Source organism: Bacillus rossius, chromosome 1, assembly GCF_032445375.1.
Source record: "Bacillus rossius redtenbacheri isolate Brsri chromosome 1, Brsri_v3, whole genome shotgun sequence".
Classification (NCBI taxonomy): domain Eukaryota; kingdom Metazoa; phylum Arthropoda; class Insecta; order Phasmatodea; family Bacillidae; genus Bacillus; species Bacillus rossius.
The window spans coordinates 216,795,174-216,822,546 of record NC_086330.1 but is presented as its reverse complement, the minus strand read 5'-3'; the positions used below and the strand labels follow the sequence as shown (position 1 = coordinate 216,822,546).

The 27,373-nt window shown below is 42.4% G+C and overlaps 1 protein-coding gene across 3 annotated transcripts in view; it reads left to right on the top strand.

Moving 5' to 3' along the window:
- LOC134527286 (rab11 family-interacting protein 4A) overlaps positions 1-27,373 on the top strand; it is a 620,480-nt gene that overhangs the window by 297,352 nt on the left and 295,755 nt on the right. For all 3 annotated transcript variants that reach the window (XM_063359829.1, XM_063359831.1, XM_063359830.1), the window contains exons 4-5: positions 6,851-6,943; positions 17,847-17,891. In XM_063359829.1, coding sequence (XP_063215899.1) covers positions 6,851-6,943; positions 17,847-17,891 — 138 coding nt within the window. The remainder of the gene's footprint in view (positions 1-6,850; positions 6,944-17,846; positions 17,892-27,373) is intronic.

The following is a 27,373-nucleotide window of genomic DNA, read 5'->3' as shown; positions in this document are numbered from 1 at the left end:
CTGGGCCAAAGATAATATAACACACAGCAGTGCAATACCCTACAAGAATAACATAAGTCAGAACTAGGACTGTGTTGGTTATTCCCCTGTTTCAGATGGACTCTGTTGGTTTTTCCCCTGCACTATAAAAATAAAAGCTGCAATACCTTTGGACTGCATCGTTTTTTCCATTTTATCAACTTGCAATGTTACAATAAAGCATGACAGCACTGCATTAAAATCATAACCTCAATTTTAACTTTTTTGGACTCTGTTGGATTTTCCCCTGCACCCTTCATTTTCTTTCATGATATGTTTTCGCAGCTGAACCCAGAATCATCGAATATTGTTGGACGTAATTGAAAGTGTAAGAACTTGTTCCTGGTATAATGTACCTAGCTGTTTTAGTGATATATAGTAAAATATAGCTGTGTGCGAAATTCCAGCATTTGTTGTTAATTCTAGATCCTTCTCATTTCATTTACTTCTCCTTTTTCTGACATTACATTATAGATGTTGCTTAAATATTGTTACTCACTAATCGAATGAGTGCTAATGTCATTAACTTGTATGTGTGTAGCTTAACGGAAATGCAGAAGCTAAATTTATGTTCTATCCTTCGGGAAATAATACATTTATGATCTGCATATAAAATGTTAAAAGTACTGTTTAGCCTGTATGGTTTAACTTCTCGATTCGTGCAAGTTTTGTAAATACTTATACATATGACTTTACATATTGTTGTTGTGTAGATCTACTAATATGTTGAGTTATTTTTTTTGTCTTTACATACATATTATGTGGGTAAGGATAGTTATTATCAGTACTTATAATATGAATTGGTGGCATAGTAGTTATTATTTAAGTAAGAAATTTAATTCGGAATCTCTACAGCATAGTCATTATAAGTATTTACATCGTGAAAAGGACAATTAAAATGGGCGATATGTATCGAGTATTTCTTTTTGCTGGCCTTACATTTCATACACTTTAGGTGGATAAGGGAAAAGGTTGATATAAATGCGATGGACAGAGATTTTATGGCTTAGACCAGTATACTTAGATCAGTTTTATATGTTGACTGCAGTTCTTTTGATCTTAGACGATATTTATGTGTTTTATGCCTGGGTTTCTGAATGATCGATCGGATAGTAAATTAAATTGGAAACATAACTCTTATAATTTACTTTTCTGGTTAATATAGTTGGTATTTGTGTAAAGTTTGGTGTGTGATGTATGTATGCTACGATCCCTCCTCATATTTGTATACATATATGCTACGAAAACCTTCTCCTCATATTTGTATCCATATGCTATGGTCCCTCCTCCTCATATTCGTATATAATGACTTAGCTTGTGTGTGTGTGCCCTCATATTTGTATTCATATGCAATGAATCGACAAGAATGTCATATCGCACTTTGTTCATATCTTAAGTATTATCTATTTAGTTGAAGATGCTATATTGGTTTATACTGTGGTTAAGTCGGTATATGCTGTGATTTTTGTATGGCATGATGTGACTGGTTATGTCTGTAAATGGTATTTGACTCGAAATTATTTACTGCAAGAAACATTCAAAGCATAAAAGAAAATACGTATTTAAATGTTTAATTTAAAGAGTTTGTAAGCTGATGAATGTTGGGTACTGCGGGCTGAGGAATTGGAGTGTATGTTATGGTTTGTAGATTTAAAAACTGTCTTTTGACTGATGTTCATGTTGGATTGTTGGGTGGACCTATGTTGTATATTTACTATGATGTAGTTAATGTTTGCATATGGTAAATATTTATGGAATTATATCTATTAAGTAGTTTGATGATGATGGTGGACTGGTATTAAATTCTTGTTGCTTTGTAATAATGTCTAGAGTATATTTATGCACGATTACGACTTAACTGATATAATGGGACGGAATGCTACATAACATTATGTCAGTAGGTTATGTTAGAATGGCAACTGTACTGGATAATATTACACAAATATGCTTGCTTAAGACTGTGATTTGGGATAGTATTAATGATTTATGGTTCCGCGTAGATATAGTGGCTGGGAGTTTTGAAATTAAATGAGGTGTGCAAAGTCCAATATGGATGTTAATATTTAAGAGGATATGATGCATTTTATTAATAATAGGTCATGACAGTTGGAGAAGATGTAAATTTTATTTGTGTTTACCATATAAAGAATGATCTCGTGATTACATTGGTCAGGTTATGAATCTGCATCATCTAGATAGTTTCAAGAATTCTAGGATAGTTGAATGATTTGGAGTAAAAGAGAGAGAGACCCTATGTAAGCTGAGTCCTAAGTAAACATGTTGATGATGTGAAGAGTGCCATAGTGGGGGTAGGGGTTGGCATTATATGTAGGGATGTGGACGGAATTAGTAGCTTAGTTGTCATCCTGACTCCGAAGAGTGAACATCGCTTGGGAGCTCTTTTTCTTGTTTAACAACAAAGGCATCTGGGGAGAGTATGGATCCTACCCCTAGTTCTTCGAAATCCAGTATGAAGCAAGAATCTCCATTGAAGCATCGGTGTCCGCACTGTAATATGATGTTTTCAACGAGCTCCAACATGAGACGTCATGAAGAGAGTAATTGTGCAAAGAATCCGTCTCGCACTATGATTAGATGTGATGAATGTTGGAAGAAGTTAACTTGCAACGATAAATTGAAAAGACACTTGAAGATTTGTAAAGGTGCAGTTCGCTTGCCTGTAGAACAGCATGTGAACGTCACGACTCCTCAATTTAAACTAGAGGTACCCATGCGCACAGGCTCCATCATTAAGGCAGATCAGCAGCAACAACCACCCGCATCGTCATCTGGACATAAATCTAACACTGTGCTTGGTCAGTTACAGACAAATGATAATGGATTTTACTTGGCACAATCTGCATTTGGAGGAGTTCTGAAAGGCTATTACTATCTAAATACTTTTAGTGAGGCAAAAGATATTTGCACCTTTCTGAGTGATATTGAGCAGAATATAATACAACAGCTTATGGACGATACAGCATCGCATGGGCCTTTAAAATATTACTTATGGTTGGATTGTCTATATGGTAAACCGGAGCCGCACGAAAATCGAGTGAGCAAGCGTGCTTTCAAGACATCGGCTTCTGCCATTTATACTTCAAACGACGTGAAGAAGTCAGTTAAACAGAGTATTGAAAAACTCTGCAAGGAATAAGAAGAATATATGGGTAAAGGATCTGGTTGGTCGCTGAATTCGGTGAACCGCCTGGAGCTGAGAATTAGCCATTTCGACCCACTAGATAAATAGATGTATATATATTTTTGTGTAAAAGACTGTGTATATAATAAACATTGTAAATAAAATAAATGTGTCATGTATACTATGTTTTGTTATTCCCTTAATTTATCCTGCTTACTTTATGGTGAAAATTATAAATGTAATGAAATAATTATTAAAAAAAAATGTTATTATGATTAATGATATATATATATTGATACTTAAATATTGTTTACATGAGATACTGAGTTAGAATATAAATAAAATATAATCGCAAAGGAATGCATGTAAAGAAAACAGAAGCGAACCTTAAAACACTCAAAGAAAACATAAGTGTAAAGGAAAGCCCTCAAAGAAATTGTAGTCGCAAATGAAAGCATGTTAAGAAAATGTAAGCGTAAATGAACGCCCTCAAAGAAAATGTAAGCGCAAATGAAAGCCCTCAAAGAAATAGTAAGCGCAAATGAAAGCATGTAAATAAAACATAAGCTATGTAAGTCAGTTTGAGTAAAGTGCTACAATGCACAAGTCTGCAGTATGACTTTGGTATAAGAACCGTGATATGTTTAATACTAGGAATATTTAATTTTATCTTAGTATTTGGGAGGACCAGGTGATGCTCATTACGAATAATCAATCTACATTCTCTAGCAGAGGATGAAAGATAGTATTATTATATAATCAAGTATGGTGGGTGCATACGTGAGATAAGATTAAATTGGGTGATAACAAAATCTAAGTTGGCGGCTGTGAGGATATGTTATAAGTAAAATGAGATGATAAAGTCCAAGATGGCTGGAAGTTCAGGGTGTCGACAGTAATGTAAAATGTGATGATGCCAAGATAGTGTTGGCGACAATATAGCGAACATAAATGCTATAATCCAATATAGTGGAAAATTCAAGGTGAGGAGCATATTTAAGATGATATACGTCAAGACAGTACTACACTCCAGCAGGGCAGAATTAAACTAATATTTAACACCCTCTGGCAGATTATGTGTGTACTAAGTGATACTAGCGCTCCTAGTAGTGAATATTGAAAACAAGATGGCGGCTGCACTTGGCTAAACATTAGCGCTCTTGGTAGCGAATATTGAAAACATTGTTGCAGTACTCGGCTATACACTAGCGCTCCTGGTAGCGAATTTTGAAAACAAGATGGCCACTGCACACTATGCTAGACTAGCGCTCCTGGTAGCGAATACAGAAAACAATATGGCGGCTGCACTCTGCTAGACACTAGTGCTCCTGGTAGCGAGTATTGAAACAATAATAATAAAAAAATATTACAAGTCCGAATATGTGTGTGTTAATGTTTTATATATATACCTTATTTAATTCTTAGATCGGTAATATTGTCTTGATGGCCGAGCGGTTAAAGGTGTATGTTTTCCAACCTAAAGGTCAGAGCTGTTTGATGGTTCGAATCTCAGCAGTTCCGAATGTATTTTGTATAAAAACAATGTTTTAATATATTGATGACCATAATTACATTGGTATGTAATGAAATATCTACCTTGTGTGTATGAATAGAGCGATGGTGATGCTCTCTAGGAACAAACATCAGAAACAAAGATGGGGAAATCCAAGATGGCGGAACATAATGTGAAATCAAGATGGCGGCCCCCAGCACAGAAGAAAAAATCAAGATGGCGATAGTTACAACATTCAAGATGGCGGCCTCCAGCAGACAAAAAAAATGACTGTTGTGATGTCACAAACAAAGATGGAAATCGTAACGAAAATTGTAACAGGTGTGATTAAAAATGGCGGCTATGATTTCATAATATTAAATACTGGAAAACAAAATGGTAGAAAGTTCTACAATTCAAAATGGCGGCTGGAAATTACGTTTTCCAAGATGGCGGTCAGATATGATGTAATACTATATGATTGCATAATAATAATGGAATGATAAGAGCATGCGAAAATTGAATCCAAAATGGCGGTCGGAAATGATGGTGACTGGATATGACAGGAAATGATGGTGACTGGATATGACATAATCCAAGATGGGGGTGTGGTGATGTCATATTTGGGTGGCTACATAAGGGGGATTCCAAGCCTCTATGGGGAGATGGGGAGATTGTTAGAAAATTGCTTACCCACTATGGGGAGATTTGCGGATACTTTGAAAATTGCTTACCAGCTTTGCGGAGTTGGGGGGATTGTTAGAAAATTTCGGGAGGGGGAATTTTTGTAGGGAAATTTATAGGGGAAAACGGGAAATTTTGAGGAAATTTGGGGGGAAATCGGGAAATTTCCCGAAAATCGGTGATGATGTCATCGGTCAAAGGTCATAACAGTGACGTCAGGGGTCAAAGGTCACTGCTCGGAGCTCCTTATCCTCAATCCTGTCCCCGGAGCCCCATAATCTAACTACTAATAACAAGGTAAATAATAGTACAAATTTGACGATGGAAGTGATTTACTAAGTTCTAAAGCATTTCAAAAAATACAATGCTATGGACTCTTGGGAAAACTGTAGCCGTGAAGGTGAGAAACCTGCAAAAACGTCAGCATTTAATTTTTGAACAAATTATTAATGACATATTTTCTGAGGCAAAGATGAACTCTCTTACCACGCCGATGAGGCATAATGTTTGTCATTGTATGGATAATTAACCTTGGTCTTCATATAGCAATAGTTCAGGATCTCCTAGCCCTACATCTACATACATGTATATATGTACCGAGTGCAAGTCCATCGTCCGTAAGATGTTTTCAAGCAGTTTTTAATAGCAGAGAACATCCACAACCTCATGGAGCACAACTAATAGGTGATTTACTTGAAGTGCAATTTCACAAAACATGGCTGAATCATTTTCCAGTGCCTTCACTGAACATATTCTGCAAAGTAATAATATGTTTCAGTTTAAATTGTATATTGAATGTTAAATTTATGATGCCAGAAGTTTTATTATGTATTCATGCTTTATTGTATCAATTTACAATTTAAGATATTCCTATAATAAATGCAGAATAATTTTAATGTCAATTTTCATTGTACATGCCTGAAGATAATTTTTTTCGCAGAACTTTACATGGCATCACATGTTCTAGAATTATGCGACCAAGAGATTGAGGTGATTTTAGAGCTGAACATTTGAAGCATTCGTGTTACCACACTGTAGCAAGGAATCTTAAGATAGCTGTTAGCCTTTCGTGCGGAGGATTTGCAGTTCTCATAATTGTATCGTTCGATCTTTTGGATTGAAAATGACGCCAATGAAAGCAATTCTTGGTACACTGTTTCATTCATCCTCAAGTAATTACAGCAGTCTCCTTCACTCGATTCTTGTAATTGACGTAAGTGTAGGGATTTTTTTTCTCAACAACCAGCCTTTGTGCCTTGCTTACGGGGTTTCCTTTTTTAAACTAGTTGCTAAGAATAAACCGGCCCCTGCGATCGCGTCATCTCGTGTGAGTGCCACGAGGTCAACTGAATGTCAAACCATAGTGTGTGTGTGTGGCTCCACGCCTGTACAGGTTTACTTGTACATGCAAACTACACGGATAAACAGTTGCAGACAAAACACTATGTGTATGGCCGGCCTGAGACTGGTATGCTGGCAGACAGAAGGACAAGGAGAGTGTACTCTTGTCTTAGGGGCGGCGCAGGACCCAGGAGCCGCAGTCCCTCCAACATGGGCCTGACTCGCCACACCTGGCTGCGCACCAGTCTACGGCGCACCTCGCCCAAGTGAGTACTGCCGACTGCCCTGTACCCGCAGTCAGGGCAACATACACTCGTGTATCCTCGGCCCAGGAGCAGTGGCCTCAATTACACTCGTAATTTACGCGAGTTTCCTCTTATAGCGGTACTAACACATACCTCTTCAGTTTCTCAGTGTGTATTAGTACTCTTACATTATGGTTTGAATAAGCCACGTTGTTTGTAAGTGTTATTTATTTAAAATACTAGCAGCTAAGTATATTTATCTGTTCATTATCAATAAAGTTCATTATAGGTTCAATATACTGCCATACATTGTCTGTCATGTGGAATATTTAGTTCGAGTGTGTGCTGCTAGTAATTTCTGATGGCTATTATGGATAAATAATTCTGAATCTCTTCAAAGTCTGCTAGAATCATCATCGTTCTGCAAAAAATATAAAAGCCCATAGCAAATATAGGAAGCAAATATGTGATTACATTTTTTAAGAATATTATATGTTCCTTACAGATTTGTTTGAATATAGGTATATTATCTTTGATACAACATTTTATAATCGTACTTAATAATTTCAATTTTATTTAATACTTGACGTTGTCCTGCCTGAGTACAATAATGCATAAAAATGAAAGGTTTGTATTTTACCTATAATATATAATGCATTATAAAAAAATAGAAAAAAAATGAAAGCTAGCTTATAGTGATATTATTTCATTATATTTTTTGTATTAATTATAAACGTTTAAACAAAATCCACTTGAATTCACAATATTTTTAGACTGTTCTATTTGTTATGTATTTTAAATAATTAAAAATAATTTAAACTAATACTAACATCTAGCATAACGCAAGTTGATAAACAATATATTTGGTTTTTTGATTTGCTGTATGGATGTATGGAGGTTTTGGAGTTCCTACTTTGGGGCAAGCACCATATAGTTGACCATGCTAAAAACATGGATTTGTTAAAATTAATCCGGCAATGCGCAGTGACTGCCCTTGAGCTTTTTTTATTGTTAGTGTGTATGCAAGACGCACAGAAAATTGCAGACGTTTTAACGTAAAGGGCAAATCAGTGGGAATAATGGGAATGCGCGGAATCATTACATCCTCTCCTTTACATTTGCCGTTAATTATTGTTGTTTCAATCACATTTTCTTCTTCCATAACTGTGCCATTGGATTTGTACTCTTTAACTGTGCCATAAATTTTCAATTGAATCTTAATATTGAATCGATTAACGTCATTATTATTTGGAGCTAGGATAGCATGCTTGCAAACCCAATGATGATTCCTGAAGTTGTTGGTGATGTTCGGGAAAACTTTATATTCAAAATATACAATTGATAACTGAAGCTGACAGAAATTTAGTTTAGCTTGATAGAAAAATATTTCATATTTATTGAGAGATAATATGTTCGAAGATCGTTTAGTAACGTGTGATTCATTGTCATTTGCCAACAAATAAAATTAAAATATTTATTTATAGCTGCAGTACACGGCATTAACTGGGCTGAATACAGGGTGATAGCGCTATATGACAGTGTGTTGGACATAGAGAAATGACACACAATTACTGTATATATGTCTAACTACAGAGGGCTAAGGGAGCATCCAACTTGCTGGTGAGCTGAGTGGAGTAGTGGGCCGGAGGTGGTACATAAGCTGGGATGGGTAGCCTCAGCCTCTTGTGTATAGCCAAAAGCTCTAACGCCCTTCCCGGTTGCGTATGCGGTGTATCCGCATCCATGCCCATGGGGGCCCCAGCCTGGAAGTCCTTATAAGATATGAAGGCTGGGTTGTCAAAAAGGAGGAGAGATCCTCATAACTTGTATGTATGTCTGTGACCTTTGGTTTTCTGTGCATTAAAAACTGATGTCATCCATGAGTGGGACATCAAAATGGTCAAAATTATATCAGCTTCTTCATAGATTAATTTCGTAAAGAGCTTAAAGTAGGCCTACTTCAGGTATGTACAACATCGACACCGGTGTTGTACAAATATGAAATATATTAATGAGCACAGCTTCCAGGCCTAACTTTTGACCACTGTAATGCTGTAATTTGATTTAATTTATATAAACTTATGTGCTGTATGTATGTACATTCAACAATTCAATCCACCCAAACATTTCTTTAGGTGGGGTGAGGGTGTAAAAAATTTTGTTCTCTTTCTAATGGTACCAAGCCTGAGATTGTAAAGATTAATAGAAAAAAAATTATAGAATTACTGAACTAATGTATACAGTTTTTGGTAATTAATTTTTGCCACTTCTAACATAAATTACTTCTGAGCATTTAAATACATTTTTACGAGTAATATTTCAAATATATGTAAAATTCTGAATACGTATGATAAATTTCACGTTATTACAAATATAAGTTGAAGCAAGATGTGTCATTTAACTTTGGTTGCGGATTAAAAAAAATCACCAAACAGAATGAAACTTTGAAGGGCTTTAAATTCCAAACAAGAGCCAATATTCCAAAAATGAAAAATAAGGGTCATTATATTGGTCTGAAGATACCATGTATTAAATTTCATCCAAATCTGAGATGGTGGGGTAGACAATGTGTATCTTGGTTGGATGATTTGGCATGGAATGACCGTGGGTGAGCTGGGCGAAGGAACTTATGTGTGTGCTCTAGGATAAGGAAATACTGTGGGTGAGCTGAGAGACACAGGTACTGTGTGTGAACTCGGTGAGGTAGGTAATGTGGTGACCTGGGCAAAGAAAGTGTGTAGGTCCTACTGTGGGTGGGCTGTTTGAGGCGAGAACTGTGTGTAACCTGGGCGAGGAAGCTTTTGTGGGTGTGCTGGGAAGACAGGTTACTGAGATTGAGCTACATGAGGAAGCTACTTACTGTGTGTGACCTGCGCGAGAAAGATATTGTGGATGATCTAGGAAAATGAACTAGTTTGAGCTAGGCGAGGCCGGTACTGTGGTTCATCTGGGTGAGAAGCTAATGTGTGAGCAATATGAGGCAGGTAATTGTTTGTAAAGTACTGTGAGTTGAGCAAAGCAAATAATGTGGATTTTATGAGCGAGAAGGAACTGCGTGTGAGCTGAGCGACGGAGTTACATAGAGTGAGGTGGAAGAGGCAGGTACTGTGTGTGTGACCTGGGTAACTATTCACACCTATTGTGAGTGAGCTAGGCGAGGAAGGTACTGTGGGTGAGCAGGAAGAGGCAGCTACTGTAGGTGAACTGACGAAAGAAGATACTATGGAGAATGTTGAGAATAAGCTACTGATGGTGAGCAGAGCGAGGGAGCTACTGTGGGTGAGCTGTGTGGGTTAGGAACTGTTAGTGAGCTGTGCAAGGTAGGTAATGTGGGTGACCTTGGCGAAGATGCTAATGTGAGTTAATTTGGGGCATGAAAACTACAATGGGTGAACTGAGTAAGTCATGTTTTGTGGGTAAGATTGGTGTGTGTCCTGGGTAGATAATTTACTGTGGGTGAGCCCCCCCATCCCCCCCCCCCCCGAAGCAGGTAATGTGTGTGAGTTGGGCAAGTAAGGTATTTTGGGTGTTCTGGGTGATGCAGATGCTTTGTGTGTGTGCTGGGAGAGGCAGGTGCTGCGGGTGAGCTGGCGGCAGTTATCGCGGTTGAGCTTGGTTGGTAGGTGCCTTAAGTGTGTGCTGCTGGTGAGCCAGTAGTTAGGTGCCACGGGTGAGCTGGGATTGGCAGGTAGTGTGGGTGAGCTGGGTGGTTTTATGTGCTGTTGCTTTGTGCTGGGAGAGGCCTGTGTCGCGGGTAATTGGGAGATAAAGGTGCCGCCGGTGAGCTGGGATAGGCTGGTACCGCGGGTGAGATGAGTGTGGGTGATTGGGCCGAAGCAGGTGCTCTGGTTGTCAGTTCGGATAGGTCTGTGCTGCGAGTAAGTGGGAGAGGCAGGTACCGCGAATGAACTAGGTAGCAGGTGCCACAGTTGAACTGAGAGAGGAGATGGTGTGGGTGAATTGGCAGGGTCAGAGTGATTGAGATGGACCTGGCAGGGTCGGTGTGATTACGCTGAACCTGGCACGGTCGGAGTGATTGAGCTGGACCTGGCAGGCTCGGAGTGATTGAGCTGGACCGGGCAGGGTCGGAGTGATTGAGATGGATCTGGCAGGGTCGGTGTGATTCAATTGGACCTGGCAGGGTCGGTGTGATTCAATTGGACCTGGCAGGGTCGGTGTGATTCAATTGGACCTGGCAGGGTCGGTGTGATTCAATTGGACCTGGTAGGGTCGGAGTAATTGATCTGGACCTGGCAGGGTCGGAGTGAGTGAGCTGGACCTGGCAGGGTCGGAGTGAGTGAGCTTGGCCTGGCAGGGTCGGAGTGATTGAGCTTGGCCTGGCAGGGTCGGAGTGATTGAGCTTGGCCTGGCAGGGTCGGAGTGATTGAGCTGGACCGGGCAGGGTCGGAGTGATTGAGATGGACCTGGCAGGGCCGGAGTGATTGAGCTGGACCTGGCAGGGTCGGAATGAGTGAGCTTGGCCTGGCATGGTCGTAGTGAGTGAGCTTGGCCTGGCAGGGTCGTAGTGAGTGAGCTTGGCCTGGCAGGGTCGGAGTGAGTGAGCTTGGCCTGGCAGGGTCGGAGTGAGTGAGCTTGGCCTGGCAGGGTCGGAGTGATTGAGCTTGGCCTGGCAGGGTCGTAGTGAGTGAGCTTGGCCTGGCAGGGTCGTAGTGAGTGAGCTTGGCCTGGCAGGGTCGGAGTGAGTGAGCTTGGCCTGGCAGGGTCGGAGTGAGTGAGCTTGGCCTGGCAGGGCCGGAGTGATTGAGCTTGGCCTGGCAGGGTCGGAGTGATTGAGCTTGGCCTGGCAGGGTCGGAGTGAGTGAGCTTGGCCTGGCAGGGCCGGAGTGATTGAGCTTGGCCTGGCAGGGTCGTAGTGAGTGAGCTTGGCCTGGCAGGGTCGTAGTGAGTGAGCTTGGCCTGGCAGGGTCGGAGTGATTGAGCTTGGCCTGGCAGGGTCGTAGTGAGTGAGCTTGGCCTGGCAGGGTCGGAGTGAGTGAGCTTGGCCTGGCAGGGCCGGAGTGATTGAGCTTGGCCTGGCAGGGTCGTAGTGAGTGAGCTTGGCCTGGCAGGGCCGGAGTGATTGAGCTTGGCCTGGCAGGGTCGGAGTGATTGAGCTTGGCCTGGCAGGGTCGTAGTGAGTGAGCTTGGCCTGGCAGGGTCGTAGTGAGTGAGCTTGGCCTGGCAGGGTCGGAGTGAGTGAGCTTGGCCTGGCAGGGTCGGAGTGAGTGAGCTTGGCCTGGCAGGGCCGGAGTGATAGAGCTTGGCCTGGCAGGGTCGGAGTGAGTGAGCTTGGCCTGGCAGGGTCGGAGTGAGTGAGCTTGGCCTGGCAGGGTCGGAGTGAGTGAGCTTGGCCTGGCAGGGCCGGAGTGATTGAGCTTGGCCTGGCAGGGTCGGAGTGAGTGAGCTTGGCCTGGCAGGGTCGGAGTGAGTGAGCTTGGCCTGGCAGGGTCGGAGTGAGTGAGCTTGGCCTGGCAGGGTCGGAGTGAGTGAGCTTGGCCTGGCAGGGTCGGAGTGAGTGAGCTTGGCCTGGCAGGGTCGGAGTGAGTGAGCTTGGCCTGGCAGGGTCGGAGTGAGTGAGCTTGGCCTGGCAGGGTCGTAGTGAGTGAGCTTGGCCTGGCAGGGTCGGAGTGAGTGAGTTTGGCCTGGCAGGGTCGGAGTGAGTGAGCTTGGCCTGGCAGGGTCGGAGTGATTGAGCTTGGCCTGGCAGGGTCGGAGTGAGTGAGCTTGGCCTGGCAGGGTCGGAGTGAGTGAGCTTGGCCTGGCAGGGTCGGAGTGAGTGAGCTTGGCCTGGCAGGGCGGAGTGAGTGAGCTTGGCCTGGCAGGGTCGGAGTGAGTGAGCTTGGCCTGGCAGGGTCGGAGTGAGTGAGCTTGGCCTGGCAGGGCCGGAGTGATTGAGCTTGGCCTGGCAGGGTCGGAGTGAGTGAGCTTGGCCTGGCAGGGCCGGAGTGAGTGAGCTTGGCCTGGCAGGGCCGGAGTGATTGAGCTTGGCCTGGCAGGGTCGGAGTGAGTGAGCTTGGCCTGGCAGGGTCGGAGTGAGTGAGCTTGGCCTGGCAGGGTCGGAGTGAGTGAGCTTGGCCTGGCAGGGTCGGAGTGAGTGAGCTTGGCCTGGCAGGGCCGGAGTGATTGAGCTTGGCCTGGCAGGGTCGGAGTGAGTGAGCTTGGCCTGGCAGGGTCGGAGTGAGTGAGCTTGGCCTGGCAGGGCCGGAGTGATTGAGCTTGGCCTGGCAGGGTCGGAGTGAGTGAGCTTGGCCTGGCAGGGCCGGAGTGAGTGAGCTTGGCCTGGCAGGGCCGGAGTGATTGAGCTTGGCCTGGCAGGGTCGGAGTGAGTGAGCTTGGCCTGGCAGGGTCGGAGTGAGTGAGCTTGGCCTGGCAGGGCCGGAGTGATTGAGCTTGCCCTGGCAGGGTCGGAGTGAGTGAGCTTGGCCTGGCAGGGTCGGAGTGAGTGAGCTTGGCCTGGCAGGGTCGGAGTGAGTGAGCTTGGCCTGGCAGGGCCGGAGTGATTGAGCTTGGCCTGGCAGGGTCGGAGTGAGTGAGCTTGGCCTGGCAGGGTCGGAGTGAGTGAGCTTGGCCTGGCAGGGCCGGAGTGATTGAGCTTGGCCTGGCAGGGTCGGAGTGAGTGAGCTTGGCCTGGCAGGGTCGGAGTGAGTGAGCTTGGCCTGGCAGGGTCGGAGTGAGTGAGCTTGGCCTGGCAGGGTCGGAGTGAGTGAGCTTGGCCTGGCAGGGTCGGAGTGATTGAGCTTGGCCTGGCAGGGTCGGAGTGAGTGAGCTTGGCCTGGCAGGGTCGGAGTGAGTGAGCTTGGCCTGGCAGGGTCGGAGTGAGTGAGCTTGGCCTGGCAGGGTCGGAGTGAGTGAGCTTGGCCTGGCAGGGTCGGAGTGAGTGAGCTTGGCCTGGCAGGGTCGGAGTGAGTGAGCTTGGCCTGGCAGGGTCGGAGTGAGTGAGCTTGGCCTGGCAGGGCCGGAGTGAGTGAGCTTGGCCTGGCAGGGTCGGAGTGAGTGAGCTTGGCCTGGCAGGGTCGGAGTGAGTGAGCTTGGCCTGGCAGGGTCGGAGTGAGTGAGCTTGGCCTGGCAGGGTCGGAGTGAGTGAGCTTGGCCTGGCAGGGCCGGAGTGATTGAGCTTGGCCTGGCAGGGTCGGAGTGAGTGAGCTTGGCCTGGCAGGGTCGGAGTGAGTGAGCTTGGCCTGGCAGGGTCGGAGTGAGTGAGCTTGGCCTGGCAGGGTCGGAGTGATTGAGCTTGGCCTGGCAGGGTCGGAGTGATTGAGCTTGGCCTGGCAGGGTCGTAGTGAGTGAGCTTGGCCTGGCAGGGTCGTAGTGAGTGAGCTTGGCCTGGCAGGGTTGGAGTGAGTGAGCTTGGCCTGGCAGGGTCGGAGTGAGTGAGCTTGGCCTGGCAGGGTCGTAGTGAGTGAGCTTGGCCTGGCAGGGTCGGAGTGAGTGAGCTTGGCCTGGCAGGGTCGTAGTTAGTGAGCTTGGCCTGGCAGGGTCGTAGTGAGTGAGCTTGGCCTGGCAGGGTCGGAGTGAGTGAGCTTGGCCTGGCAGGGTCGGAGTGAGTGAGCTTGGCCTGGCAGGGTCGGAGTGATTGAGCTTGGCCTGGCAGGGTCGTAGTGAGTGAGCTTGGCCTGGCAGGGTCGTAGTGAGTGAGCTTGGCCTGGCAGGGTCGGAGTGAGTGAGCTTGGCCTGGCAGGGTCGGAGTGAGTGAGTTTGGCCTGGCAGGGTCGGAGTGAGTGAGCTTGGCCTGGCAGGGTCGGAGTGAGTGAGCTTGGCCTGGCAGGGTCGGAGTGATTGAGCTTGGCCTGGCAGGGTCGGAGTGATTGAGCTTGGCCTGGCAGGGTCGGAGTGATTGTGCTTGGTCTGGCAGGGTCGGAGTGATTGTGCTTGGTCTGGCAGGGTCGGAGTGATTGTGCTTGGTCTGGCAGGGTCGGAGTGATTGTGCTTGGTCTGGCAGGGTCGGAGTGATTGTGCTTGGTCTGGCAGGGTCAGAGTGATTGTGCTTGGACGGGGTGGGACGCCATAGCATGGCAAGTATTGCGAACGGGTATTTGTAACACAACAAGTTTGAAACAACAATAAAGTTTTAATAAAACTTAACAAAAATAAATAACAAGGTGATCATTACGTAACAAGAGTTTAACACACACAGCAAAAGTGAACGAGCCATTATCAAGGCTACAAAAGGTGAGATTTTACGCCGGCGCATCGTGGTACAAAACATGCGCGGTAGACGCATTGAAACTGCCAAATTACAAGATTGTCAAAACGCAGGGAAAACCCACTGTCTTATGCGGATTACGTGCGTTACAAAAAGTAAGTTACATTATCTTAAAATGAACAATTACGTTACGTTTTACGTACGTCGACGACTCAGGGGAGAACAGTTACAAACAAGTGGTTAAATTAAATTAATTCAAGTTACATGAAAACCAAAAGTAATTTTCCAGGTGGCGATCGAAAAGGAATTTAGACAAAACACACAAAATTCAATAAATGTTTACATTATGGCAAGGGCCACCGCCTTACTTCAACTTACATTTTCTTTCCCCCGAGGTCGCGCACGTCGTACAAGGTTAAAGTCTGACTGACTGACTACATGCTGGCTAACAATTACTCGAGCTCTCACAAGAGACTAAAATAGGTCTGACGAGCTAGTTGATACTAGAAGAACAAGAACAAGACCGAATAAATTGAAAACGTCTGCTTTTATAACATATGTGCCGCGCAGCGTGCATGCGCCGAACGGAGGAGGAGAGGGGAGGCGAGAAGCAAACAGGCATACACTAGGAGGGGGAAGGAAGAAGGGGACGACGAGCCGCCGCCCGCGCAGACGCGCGGTGTTTGAAAGAAGCGGCGATCCTAACGCTTCAATTGAGCTTGGCCTGGCAGGGTGTGAGTGATTACGCTTGGTCTGGCAGGGTCGGTGTGATTGTGCTTGGCCTGGCAGGGTCGGTGTGATTGTGCTTGGCCTGGCAGGGTCGGTGTGATTTAGCTGTTTAAGGCTGTGTCGGTCTGTGTTTGCGTAGGCGAGCCTGGGTCGGTGTGGTTGAATTGGGTGAGGCATGGTTAGTGTGTGTGTGCTGGGTGGGGCGAGGGGGGTTAGTTGAGTTGGGTGAGGCTGAGTCGGTGTGAATGAGCTGGGTGTGGCTGGGTCTGTGTGATTGAACTGTTTGACTCTGGGTCAGTCTGGGTGTGCATGGGCGAGGTAGGGTTGGCGATAGTAAGCTGTGCGATGCAGGGATGGTGTAGTTTAATTAGGTGAGGTAAGGTTAGCATTTGTGAGCTGGGTGAGTCAGGGTCGGTATGGGTAAGCTGGTAGAGGCAAGGTGGGTGTGGGTAAGCTAGGCAAGGCATGGTCGGTGTGGTTAAGCTGGGTGAGGCAGGGTTTGAATTATTGAATTGGACACAAGAGCTGTGATGGTGATTTTAGAGTCTGGGATGGTGATGGTGAGCTGTGCGAAGCAGGGATGGTTTGGTTGAACAGCGTGAGGCAAGGTTGGTGTGGTTTTGCTGGGGGAGGCAATGTTGGCCTGATTTAGTTGGGCGAGGCTGGGTTGGTGTTATTTAGCTGGGCGAGGCTGGGTCTTTGTGAGTTTGATATGGAGGCACGGTGTGATTGAGCTGTATAACGCAGGGGTGGTGAGGGTGAGCTGGACGTGGCTGGAACAGATGGGGTCAGTTGGGCGAGGAAGTGGCGTTTTTGTTGATCTGGTGAGATGGAGATGGTGTGTGTGGACTGGGCGAGATCGTTACTATGGAGGCGAACTGGAAGAGGCAGGAATGCTTGTAGTTTAGTTAGGCAAGGCAGGGACTTTATCAGTTAGTACTTTAGGCAGGGATGGTGTTGGTGAGCTGTGCGAGGCAGGGATGGTTTACATTAGATAGCAAGGAAGAGATGGCGTGTGTGTGAGCTGAGCGAGGTAAGGACGTTGTGGGTGACCTGGGTGAGGCAGGGACAGTGTGGTTGAGTTGGGTCAGGCAGTGTCTGTGTGGTTGAGCTTGGTGATGTAGGGATGGTAGAGTGAGGTGTGAGAGATAGAGGGAGGGAGGTTGTGGGTGAACTGGTAGAGGTAAGGATGTTGTGGGAGAGCTGGACGAACCAGTGTCGTTGTGAGTGAGCTGGGTGATCAGGCTCTGTGTGGTTGAGCATGGCGAGTCAGATTCGGTGTCGGTTAGCTTGCCTTGGAGGGATGATGTAGGGGTGGTGTGGATTAGCTGGGCGTGGCAGGGACAGTCTGTGTGATCTGGGCGTGGCAGGGACGGTGTGGGTAGCTGAGTGAAGTGGATTCGGTGTGGGTGTGTTGGGCGAGATAAGGCATTGTGGTAGACCTGTGCGAGGCGGTTCGGTGTGGTCTAGCAGGGCGTGGAAGGGTCGGTTTTGGTGGGGTAACTGGTGCGCAGGGAGCTTTATTGTCCTGTTGGATTGAAGATATTACGTTGGAGGTAAACCAGCGTCTCAGGGCGAATATATTAAGTTTATTAAATGACCGAACTCTCTTTTGGTCATAAATATATATATATATATATATATAAACTCTACTAAATCATTCTTCCATAGCTATAAAACCTTGTTTAAAATTAAATATATTTTCAATATATGTTTTAGGTTACATATTCATAATTTATTTACATTAGGTGTTGTAGTAGTTTTTTATTTTTATTATTTCTTATTTCAATTATTATATCTCGAATCATTCCTCAGTATAATTTAACGTGTTGTGTTTATATCTTAATATATTTTAGTTTGTAGTGAATAGATTTAAATAACCTTTTCCGTTATTTTCATGTGACTAATATGGTTTCTCTTATTTTCGGTTGCTTGCCCCGAGGGAAGCTAAGGTAAATAACTGTTACTTTCTTACTTGCTTTTTTTAAAGTGAGCGGTGCAGCTGTTTCGCTTGAGTGCTCTCCTAACGACGTGACCGCTCTCTTGTTTCAGCCACCAGGACAACCTGCCTAACCGGAAGTGGGGTTCTTTCAGGCAGTAAGTACTCGCTTAATCATTGTCTAACCGCGCAGCTGTTTCAAGTAATTTTATGCAGTGTTACAGAAATACTACGCTCGCGTGCAAGCACGGATGCTGTTAAGTTTGTGTCGTGGAGTTGTTAAATGGAGGAGCGTCGTGGTTGAACTTACTGGAATTTGGGAGCAAGAAAGCAATAAGGGTGACCCCGACTTTCGATATAAGCGCCACAGCTACAGGCAATGCAGCGTAACCCATAGCACGCAGCTATTAATCTTAGGGCGGTTAAGATAACTTGTAGTTCTTTTACGTAACTGGAATAATTTAATAATCTGGAATATGATTTTTTTCCTATAAACTGCCACGAAAATATTGGCTTAGGACAATTTAAAATGTCTGAAATGGCCAAAACATTACTTGTAGACAATAGAGACTACGTGAAAATTATGTCAATTTAGTTATTATTGTGGGTCACGACATTCTCGTGGTATAATATGCACGGACACTTCTGTCATCGCAATCAAGAAACTTTACACCACTAAAGTTAATTGATCATAATAGACTATTGTTTGCACTGTTTGTTTCAAAATTCTAAAACGCACACTTGATTGGAGGTTAACCGATTATATAAATTAGTGAATCAGATATATGATAATATTCTTGAATTGTATAACAGTGTTGAGGACTATTGCAACGAACCATATATATGTTTTCTGCAGAACTGAATATGATTTGCGAATATATTTACATGCAACAACACAGACGTTCCCACAAGCAATTTATTTACACTATGCTTGAGCTACTGAATACAAATTGTGAGATTTCATTAATAATAGCTGAATACTCGTGTGTTCTGGACCTCATAATGTCGTCTACGTGACCTTTGTCGACCAACTGTGAATACAGACAATTATGATATGAAATTTGATATGCCTTTAAAGTACTACCGCACCCACTCAATGCCAATTTATAAAACATTTGACTGTAGGGCTTTAAATTCTAAGTAGGAATTTACTTAAATGCACACGTTACTATAAGTTATAGTCGTGTGTTACCAGGGACAGTTAAATAATTAGTGACGACCATGAAATAACTCTCAATTTAAAAGTATAAAAATGACTTTACAACTGCTCTTTGGACACAGCTAGAAAGATTCTCAACACAGCTTGTTTTTACATTATTGTGCACTGACTCTAGCCCTTAACTTGCGCGATGGTGTGAACACCGCCGCAGTACCAGGTAACTATCGCCGTCGGCACTCGCCTTGCTCGGAGCTCACTCGCCAACTTCAGCTGGCCTCACTCCGGGACATGTGGGCTCACCTGGAGCCGTAGACTCCGGGAAGCGATGAAGTGCCGGACCTCACGTGTCGTCAGCTCACCAGCCCGCCGCGCCGGGACTCTAACCAGCTCCGCGTCGTCACCTCGTAGTCGCCGACGTCTCGCAATTCGCCTGCTTATTAGCCGAGCGAGTAGCGCTCGCTATTGACGGACTGTAACATCCTATCTATCGGGCGGTCTTTGACTCATCTACTCGCTCCTCCGGGGACTCGAATCAGTCACGCATGTCCTCTTGTCTTCCCCCTAGAACGCTATTCGACTTCTTTACTCGGTGCTACTCTTCGGATTACTCGCACACGCCGGGCGAATGCTGCTCGCTCGTTCGGGCCTGTATGTCCTCATGCCTCCCCTAGCCACTGCTTTACTCTCACTCGATATTTACACGTTTGTTTAAATTAAAGCGAGTTTGACTCGTCGACACTTGACTCGAACGCAAGACCCTCGTCATTGGTGACGTCATGCCAACACTTCGTCTGTCGTTACTGGTGACAGGGCTGGGCTTACCCTAGTGGTGACGTCATCTGTCGCTCGGCGGGACGTCGTGTCTGAGGCAGGGCTTCGCTGGTTTCCTTTCGTAGAAGCGATGTCGTCTCTTGACGCGTCAGAAGCCGTCTCTCTTGTTTCTGCCAAAATTATGTTATGTGTACCCTCCCCGGGACAATGGTCACTATTAACCGGAATATGCTTTACTCTGCCGCTGAAGTTGTGCAGAAAACAAAAGCAGCGGGTGATTCTTCAGGCCCCGCATCACAGTAAAATGAACGAGAATATTCCTCCTTCACCTCGCGTAAGCTTTGCGGGTTGTCGAACCAGCAGGCAAAGCTGAGCTGCCTTCGCAGTTTGGACCACCGCGGGCTGCGTCAAATCAAGGCTGCGATGTTACTCTTCTCGTACGTCGCTATGCAACAGGTAACAGGTGGAAGATAAAACCCGTTATATGCATATATAAACTGATATACAATGTTTGTAATTTCAAATTTACTGAAATAAACACAAAATAAAGTATCTTGTTAAATATATAAATTGGTACGGCGAGCCAAAAGTATTTATGAATGTTGGATTGTGAGCTTTAATATATCGCAAAGGAGAATTATTCGTGCCAGCTTGAGTTTTAAAACATTTTTGCTGCAGGTTTCTGTTCAGTTTTGTATTATGCACGAAATTGTTTGGAATCAATATTCGTTGAAGTAGGTATGTTATGGTTTCACAGGGCCTCTTGGGAGTAATAATCTATTTACATCAGGCAGTTAACACGCTAATACGCCGTCACGAATTGCAGCTGTTACGCCACACTAGTAGTCTGGATAAACTATTAAGTAATGAAGCCTTGCGACAGCGCGTGGGAGGCGCACGAGCCTTCAAGCGAGCCACAGCCTCACTGGGAGCTTCAGAAGCAGGGCGGGTGAGCAGTCTGGCCTGTGGCCTTTGGCCTGTGGCCTGTGGCTGTGCGGACCGAGCAGTGGAGCCGCGCGTGGCCGGGCTGTGGTCAGTGCACACGGGCGAGGGACAGACTTCCCCGTATCGCGCGCGACGCGGATCTACAAAGAGACGATAACGTTTCGGACCTAAGAATACTAATTAACTGAAAAAGCTTGTTAACTAAACAATCACATTTATAATTTACCTTCTCCAGATATCTCGGTAAAAGCCGCGTGCATCCGTGTTTTTGTGGTGCAAAAACAAAACTATTTTGATTATTTATTTTTGATCTTCCCGATTGTGGAAACGATACGAGCGGAGTTTTTTTTTTTTTTTTTAAATACTCGGCCATGTTTTTGCATCAAATGTTTTAAAATGTTATGAAATTTGCCCAATACACACTACCTGTGAAGCATGGTTTTGTGTTTTGTGATCTGCTAGGCATGGCAAATTTGGCTGAGGTTTCTTCCATGTTCCTCTTGCCAATAATTCTGTTACTTCTATGTTTATTCCCTTTTCATTCTTCATTTCCGGCAAAGAAAGAAGACAGGGTAATTCTTAGAGTAGAGCATCACTAAGAATCAGCAAACACCCATAAGCTGGCGATTGTGATTAAAAATACCTTTTTACCTCTTAAAAATCAGATCGTTCCGGCTAAGGATACGATCCAATAGAAATAGTTTAAATAAAACACTTGGAACAAAATTGGCTGATATATACGAAAGGACTTGTGTGGTTCAGTCCCTTAATTTGAATTTATGAACAATTTTATCTTTCAAAGGAAATATTTATGAAAGTAAAAATGGAAACCTTACTCTTGTCAAAACGTTTGTACGTTTCTATTACCTGGACAATGGTATAAGGAACTGAAAGACAATCTGGGCTGCGACCGCCCACCTTCAATACCAAATACCACAAACCCAACAAAATACTTGCTACTCTACTCCACTTGTTTCCACCCATAAAGAAAGAACGTTCAACAGCATTTTCATTAGCAGCCATTTTGTTTTCATCATTAGAGGAATTTTACCTTCCTTAATAATTCCTGACTTGCCATCCACAAAGAGGTACCTCTGTAGTACTGGAATGTGGCTAACACTAGTGAAAAAAAAATACATTTCTGATAATTATATTCTCAAGTGGAATATAAGTTTAATATAAGTGCGCATCTCGATGTTCCCCTTGATAATATTCGTAGTCAGTCCTTCCTTTTAATTAAGCAACAGCTGAACCGCAGCAGGTGGAAGATTTTTCTGAAATTACATTCATGTTTGAGTTTCAACACATACAACCTAGTTCATTCTTCTATTGCATAGATGCAAACAGTAAATATGGAACAAAAATGTTTACATGAGGAACCAAACTTTCAATAAGCAGTGAACAATATTATAGAAAACTACCTAACTTTTCCCCTACGCCCAGTGTTTTCAGTTTTCACACCAGAAATAATTTTACATGACATTACAGTTCAAATCAGAGCAGATAGGTGGGTGCAGAATAAGTAAAGGGGTATCCAAAAAGATAAAAGAATAGTATTTCAATAACCTACCAGAATTAAGTAAAATACTGGGTTAGGAGAATATCAGCCAGACGGCAGATAGGCAAGTTAGAATGTATCAGATATTAAGTGAGGTGGTGGGGAATTTTGGGACATGGGGCTGAGATAAATCTTAGAAGCAGGAGGGAGAACTTCCAGAAAAGGTCTCAGAAATAGGAGGAGAACTAAAACTGCTACAACACGCTGGTTATGAGAACGGCGTGGGAATTGAATAGTTTGGATAAGGGGAGATGTTAGCAAGGGATGTGGTTAGAGGAAAGTAGGGTCGACTGCTTGCCACCTAGCTTGTACAAAAAAACACCAGGATTCATAAACAGTAAAGTGACAATGAAAATTGTTCAAAGCAACAATGATAACGTTTGACGCTTGTCTGTAACTGTCACATGGGCTGCAAATAAGAGTAGGCTGATTTGTTAATGAATGATTTGTTTTCGCTAAACATAAATAGTAAGTTAGCCGTGACTCATGGGCGTGATTCCCCCCCCCCTCCCCCTCACAACCCGGAAATCAGAAAGCCCTTCTCTGAGGGGGCTCGCTTGCACTTGCAAAATCTAACTGCTAAATGACTCCCACCCCCTGGGAATCCTACAGACCTTTCGATAAATATGTGAAGGGAAAAATGTGCAAAGATGGGGTATTTTCAGGTTTTTAAAAGTCTAAGTTGCTATTCTAGGCTACTATCCAATATATTACTTCAAGTGTATCAGCAACATTTTTGTTAATTATTCATTCTTGCTGTAAATGGTTCACCGATGCTTTTGCAGTTGTCAGTCTATGTACTGTTCGGCGTAATCGTTGCCTCGATTATCCTAGTTTTCCAAACGAGTGATTTTGTTCTGTTTTCCAGTTTGTCTGAAGGACAAAGATTTTTAGGTGATTTCACAATTTCTTCATTGAAACCACCCACATAGATTTTTCTAAACTGCCGTGATTGTGAATCAATTTTAAAAAATTAAGTAATAATGACTAATAGAATGGATATACAAAAGTAAAAGTATTTTTTGAATTACAAACATGTTATTAAACCTTTAATATATGTATGTATATAAATTTATTTAGAGTAGCGGTATCTGAAAAAATAGGCGAATAATAATTGAGGTGAAAGGCTGTTTAGGGTAGGTCAGCTACATTAATAAAACCTTATATATATTCAATACGTGGTTATTAATATAGATTACTCAAATAGGCAACATTTTACCTAAGTTTTTTTTTTAATTTTTCTTTCCAAATGCTACTATTATGTAGTTGCAAATTAGGTAAGTTTAAAATACAAAAATTGGGGACAGTTGGTTAGGTTAGGTACTTTTAAAATACTTAATGCTTTTTGTGAGACATTTAAGGAACATTATCTCAATAATGTCATTTTTGGATTTTTTTTTTTTAATTAGCAGTAACACTGAGGCATTTACCAATCTAACCAAACCAAAATTTCATAGGATTTTGGAGTATTTTAAATATAGCCAAACAAACCCAAAATAGTAAAATACTTTTAAACTACTTTACAATGTAATGCATATTAACAAAATCAAGTGCAGTAGTATAATGAGGAACCAACAAATACCCCTTTCAGAATGTTATAATTTTTATTATAAGCTTCTACCCTAAGGTATAAATCAATATGTATATTAAATACAGTGGTTTAATTTATATCTATATCTATATAAAAGAAAGTCGTGTTAGTTACACTATTTATAACTCAATAACGGCTGAACCGATTTGGCTGAAAATTGGTAGGGAGGTAGCTTAGAACAAGGAGAAACTAAAAAAAAACACGCTTTATATAGAAAACCAAACTAAAAAAAAATTGGTTGTCTGTAAAGTCGGTTTACGGACGATAGTTTAACGTGACGTCATAACAAAACATTGATGAAATGATTGATCCAGAAGAAAAGGAAATATATTCGGCCTGAGACTGAGCCGTAATAGGTTTTTGCAACCAAACCATTTAGGCATTAAAAATATTATATTCTTTGAGGAAGAATTTTTTTTTTTTTTATCTTTTGCATGATAAAATCTACCTCTGCATACTTTTATGAATAAAATTGAATCATTTTTAGTGAATTATCACTATTTTGTATGGATACAAAGGAGTGAAATGAAATGTACAATAAAATTAATAAATTTACTTTTATTTGCATTCATTAATTCAAATATATTTATTACTTTTGAAATGTTGCGTGTGCCGTATTTATTTTTACAACTACAATAAAAACTTCGCTGCTGCTGGGTTTCGAACAGACAACCTTCAGTTCAAGAGTAAGGTACGCTAACCACACGCCCACGAGGCTATACTAAAGTATTGTAGTTTCAGATGATATATATATTTATAAAAATTTTGTTCACGGTAGGGGAATAATATGAACACGATTTTATAACAAATACGCATTCCAAATACACCAAACTTATTTATAATGTGTTACAATATTTTTTAAAACATTGTGCAAAAGATCCCGGGTGTAATTTGAATTATTATTATGTGTATCTGTAAAACACAATTGTTGGTTCAAAACGTATTTGAATTTTCAACATTACTTTTAATAACTGTACAGATTGTGCTGAAAATCGGTGGACGATCGTTAAATTACATAATATTAATAATTCAAACGACGAAAATATGATTGAAAAGTCAAATCGATGGTTGTTCCAATCGAGTGGAAGAGAGATGCCACGCATGCGTACAATGAGCATGAAGAGAGGTGCCACGCATGCGTACAATGAGAAAAAAGGACACATCCGTAGTGGGACATCCGTAGTGGGACACTTTTTCGTGCGTGCAGCCGGCGTTCATCGATTTATTAGACGTTGTCACGTCAAAAAAGAAAATCAAGAAAGTATATTGTTCACAATAATCATAACCCACTCTCACTTTTCATTTAATTAAATGTCACAATATTTAGTAGACTTTGTTTATATCGCGCCAAAGACAAACTGAAATAAAAGAGTTCGCACATGAGCGAAATTGTTTTCTTTACAATGTGCGAACTCTTTTCTTTCAGTTTGTCTTTGGCGCGTTATAAACAAAGCCTACTAAATATTGTGAAATTATATAAATTGACGAAAATCTTATTTTGCAAATTTAATGATGGAATAATCTTATCAAATTAGTGTATGGTCATCGTTCCTCGATAAATCTACAAAGTTTGAATGAAATCTGGCCGTATAAAGTGGGTCAAAATCGCACCCAAAGGAGTCGGTTACAAACAAACAAACAAACAAACATACAGGTGAAGCTAATATAAAGCGTGTAAAAAAAGTGGCATAACAAAACGCAACTGAAAGCAAAATGAAAAATTTATCAGTCAAAACATGTCTAGCCGTACATTTGTTAAAAATGGTATAGCAAAACGCAACTGACATGGAATAACAAAACACAACTGACAGGTAAACGTAATGTTGTCTATGTTTAAGTATGGTTGAAAATTTGACAATTAACAAAACACAGCTGACAGCTCAACGTAATGTTGTCTATGGTTAAGTATGGATGAAAATGTCACAATGTAAAATTTTGAAGTTGACTGGTTGATGTGTTGTTTTCGAGTTTCTATTGGCTTATCGTGCCCATATTATCATTAACAATACCATGCCGCGACCAAGACGATCAAATCTTTCCCGACAAGGCCGTAATGCAACTAGGATTCGAAACATTGCGAATGAAAGGACTGAGGAAGAACAAGAAATTGCACGTGGAGAGCGCCGCGTTAGTATGGCTCGACTTCGTGCTTCTCAATCACAAGAGCAAAGCGAGGCAGCCCGTGAAACGGCTCGGTTGGCAATGCGAAATCGTCGAGCAAACCTCAGAGATCAATAACTAGATAATTTTCGACGCACAAGAATAAATTTATCAAGTACTGATTTTAATCGAGCAGCGTTTCGATACGATTGCAGAACTGATTACTGCTTGCATACTAGCGTTCGCATTGGGCCAATGGACGTTGTTTGCGAGTTTTGTGGCGCATTGAAGTTTTCCGGAGAAACGCCAGAATTGTGCTGCCTTAGTGGGAAAGTGAAATTACCATTATTGACTCCGCCACCTGAGCCGTTGCATTCATTGCTTCGTGGCGAAACACCCGAATCACGACATTTTCTAGCAAACACTCAAAAATACAATAGTTGTTTCCAAATGACCTAATTTGGGGCAGACATTATCGAAGAACGAGGATTTAATCCGACATTCAAGGTATTTATTTATTTTTGTACTTAAATACAATACAGTAGAAGAATAATATACTATACTTATTCTTATGTATTACTAGCTTTTACCCGCGTCTTCGCTCGCGTTATGCCCTTAAGTATCAAAGATCATTTCAAATAAAATAAAATATGGTAATTTTTTTTTTTTTATTTCGTGACTGGAATCATCAGTATTTAAAAATTCTAACATCCGATTTAGCTTAAAAAACTGAAAACATACTTTATTGAAATATGTTTCACTATTACAAAAAAAAATAATCCTAACATTTTAAAAAGTTCAGAAAAGTTGAGTAATTAGATCCACATAATTTTCACCAAATTACAAAATTCTCTTGAAAGTAAAATATAACCTTCAGCATCAATGTCCAAACAACAATCACCGAAGAAAATGGACACCTAACCTCAAAAATTTAAAAAGTTTAAGTATTGCTTGGCGGTGACAGAAAAATAAAATTGAATAGTAAATTGACTGCCGGTATTATATTAAATTAGCAAATTATTTAATTTATTTATTGAAACACCAGATGGCGTTAAATGTCATTCAAATTACTCAAACTCTCAGTCAGACGATCATACATACAAATATATTTTTTTTTGGGAAAAAAAATATTGTTTTTTTTTTTTTCAATAAAAATATTCTATGTTACTTCTAATACCTCCAAGAAAATGTGTACAAAGTTTCATGATGATCGGTTAAGTAGTTTTCGCGTGAAAGCGTAACAAACAAACTTACATTCACATTTATAATATTAGTAGGGATGTATGCTAATTCTAAACAAAGTGTTTATAAATCAGTAATACTGACTTTGCTTTTGATTTTGTAGATACAAGGACAGATTCACCATCGAATTGGATCATTGCAACCTCTCGAAGATGCACAGCATAAATTTTTACAAATATACTTCATGGGCAACATGGAGGAACAACTTGATCGACGTCAAGAGATCAATGCAGCAATGAAAAGAGCAATTCTTCAAGATCTGCAGCAACTACTT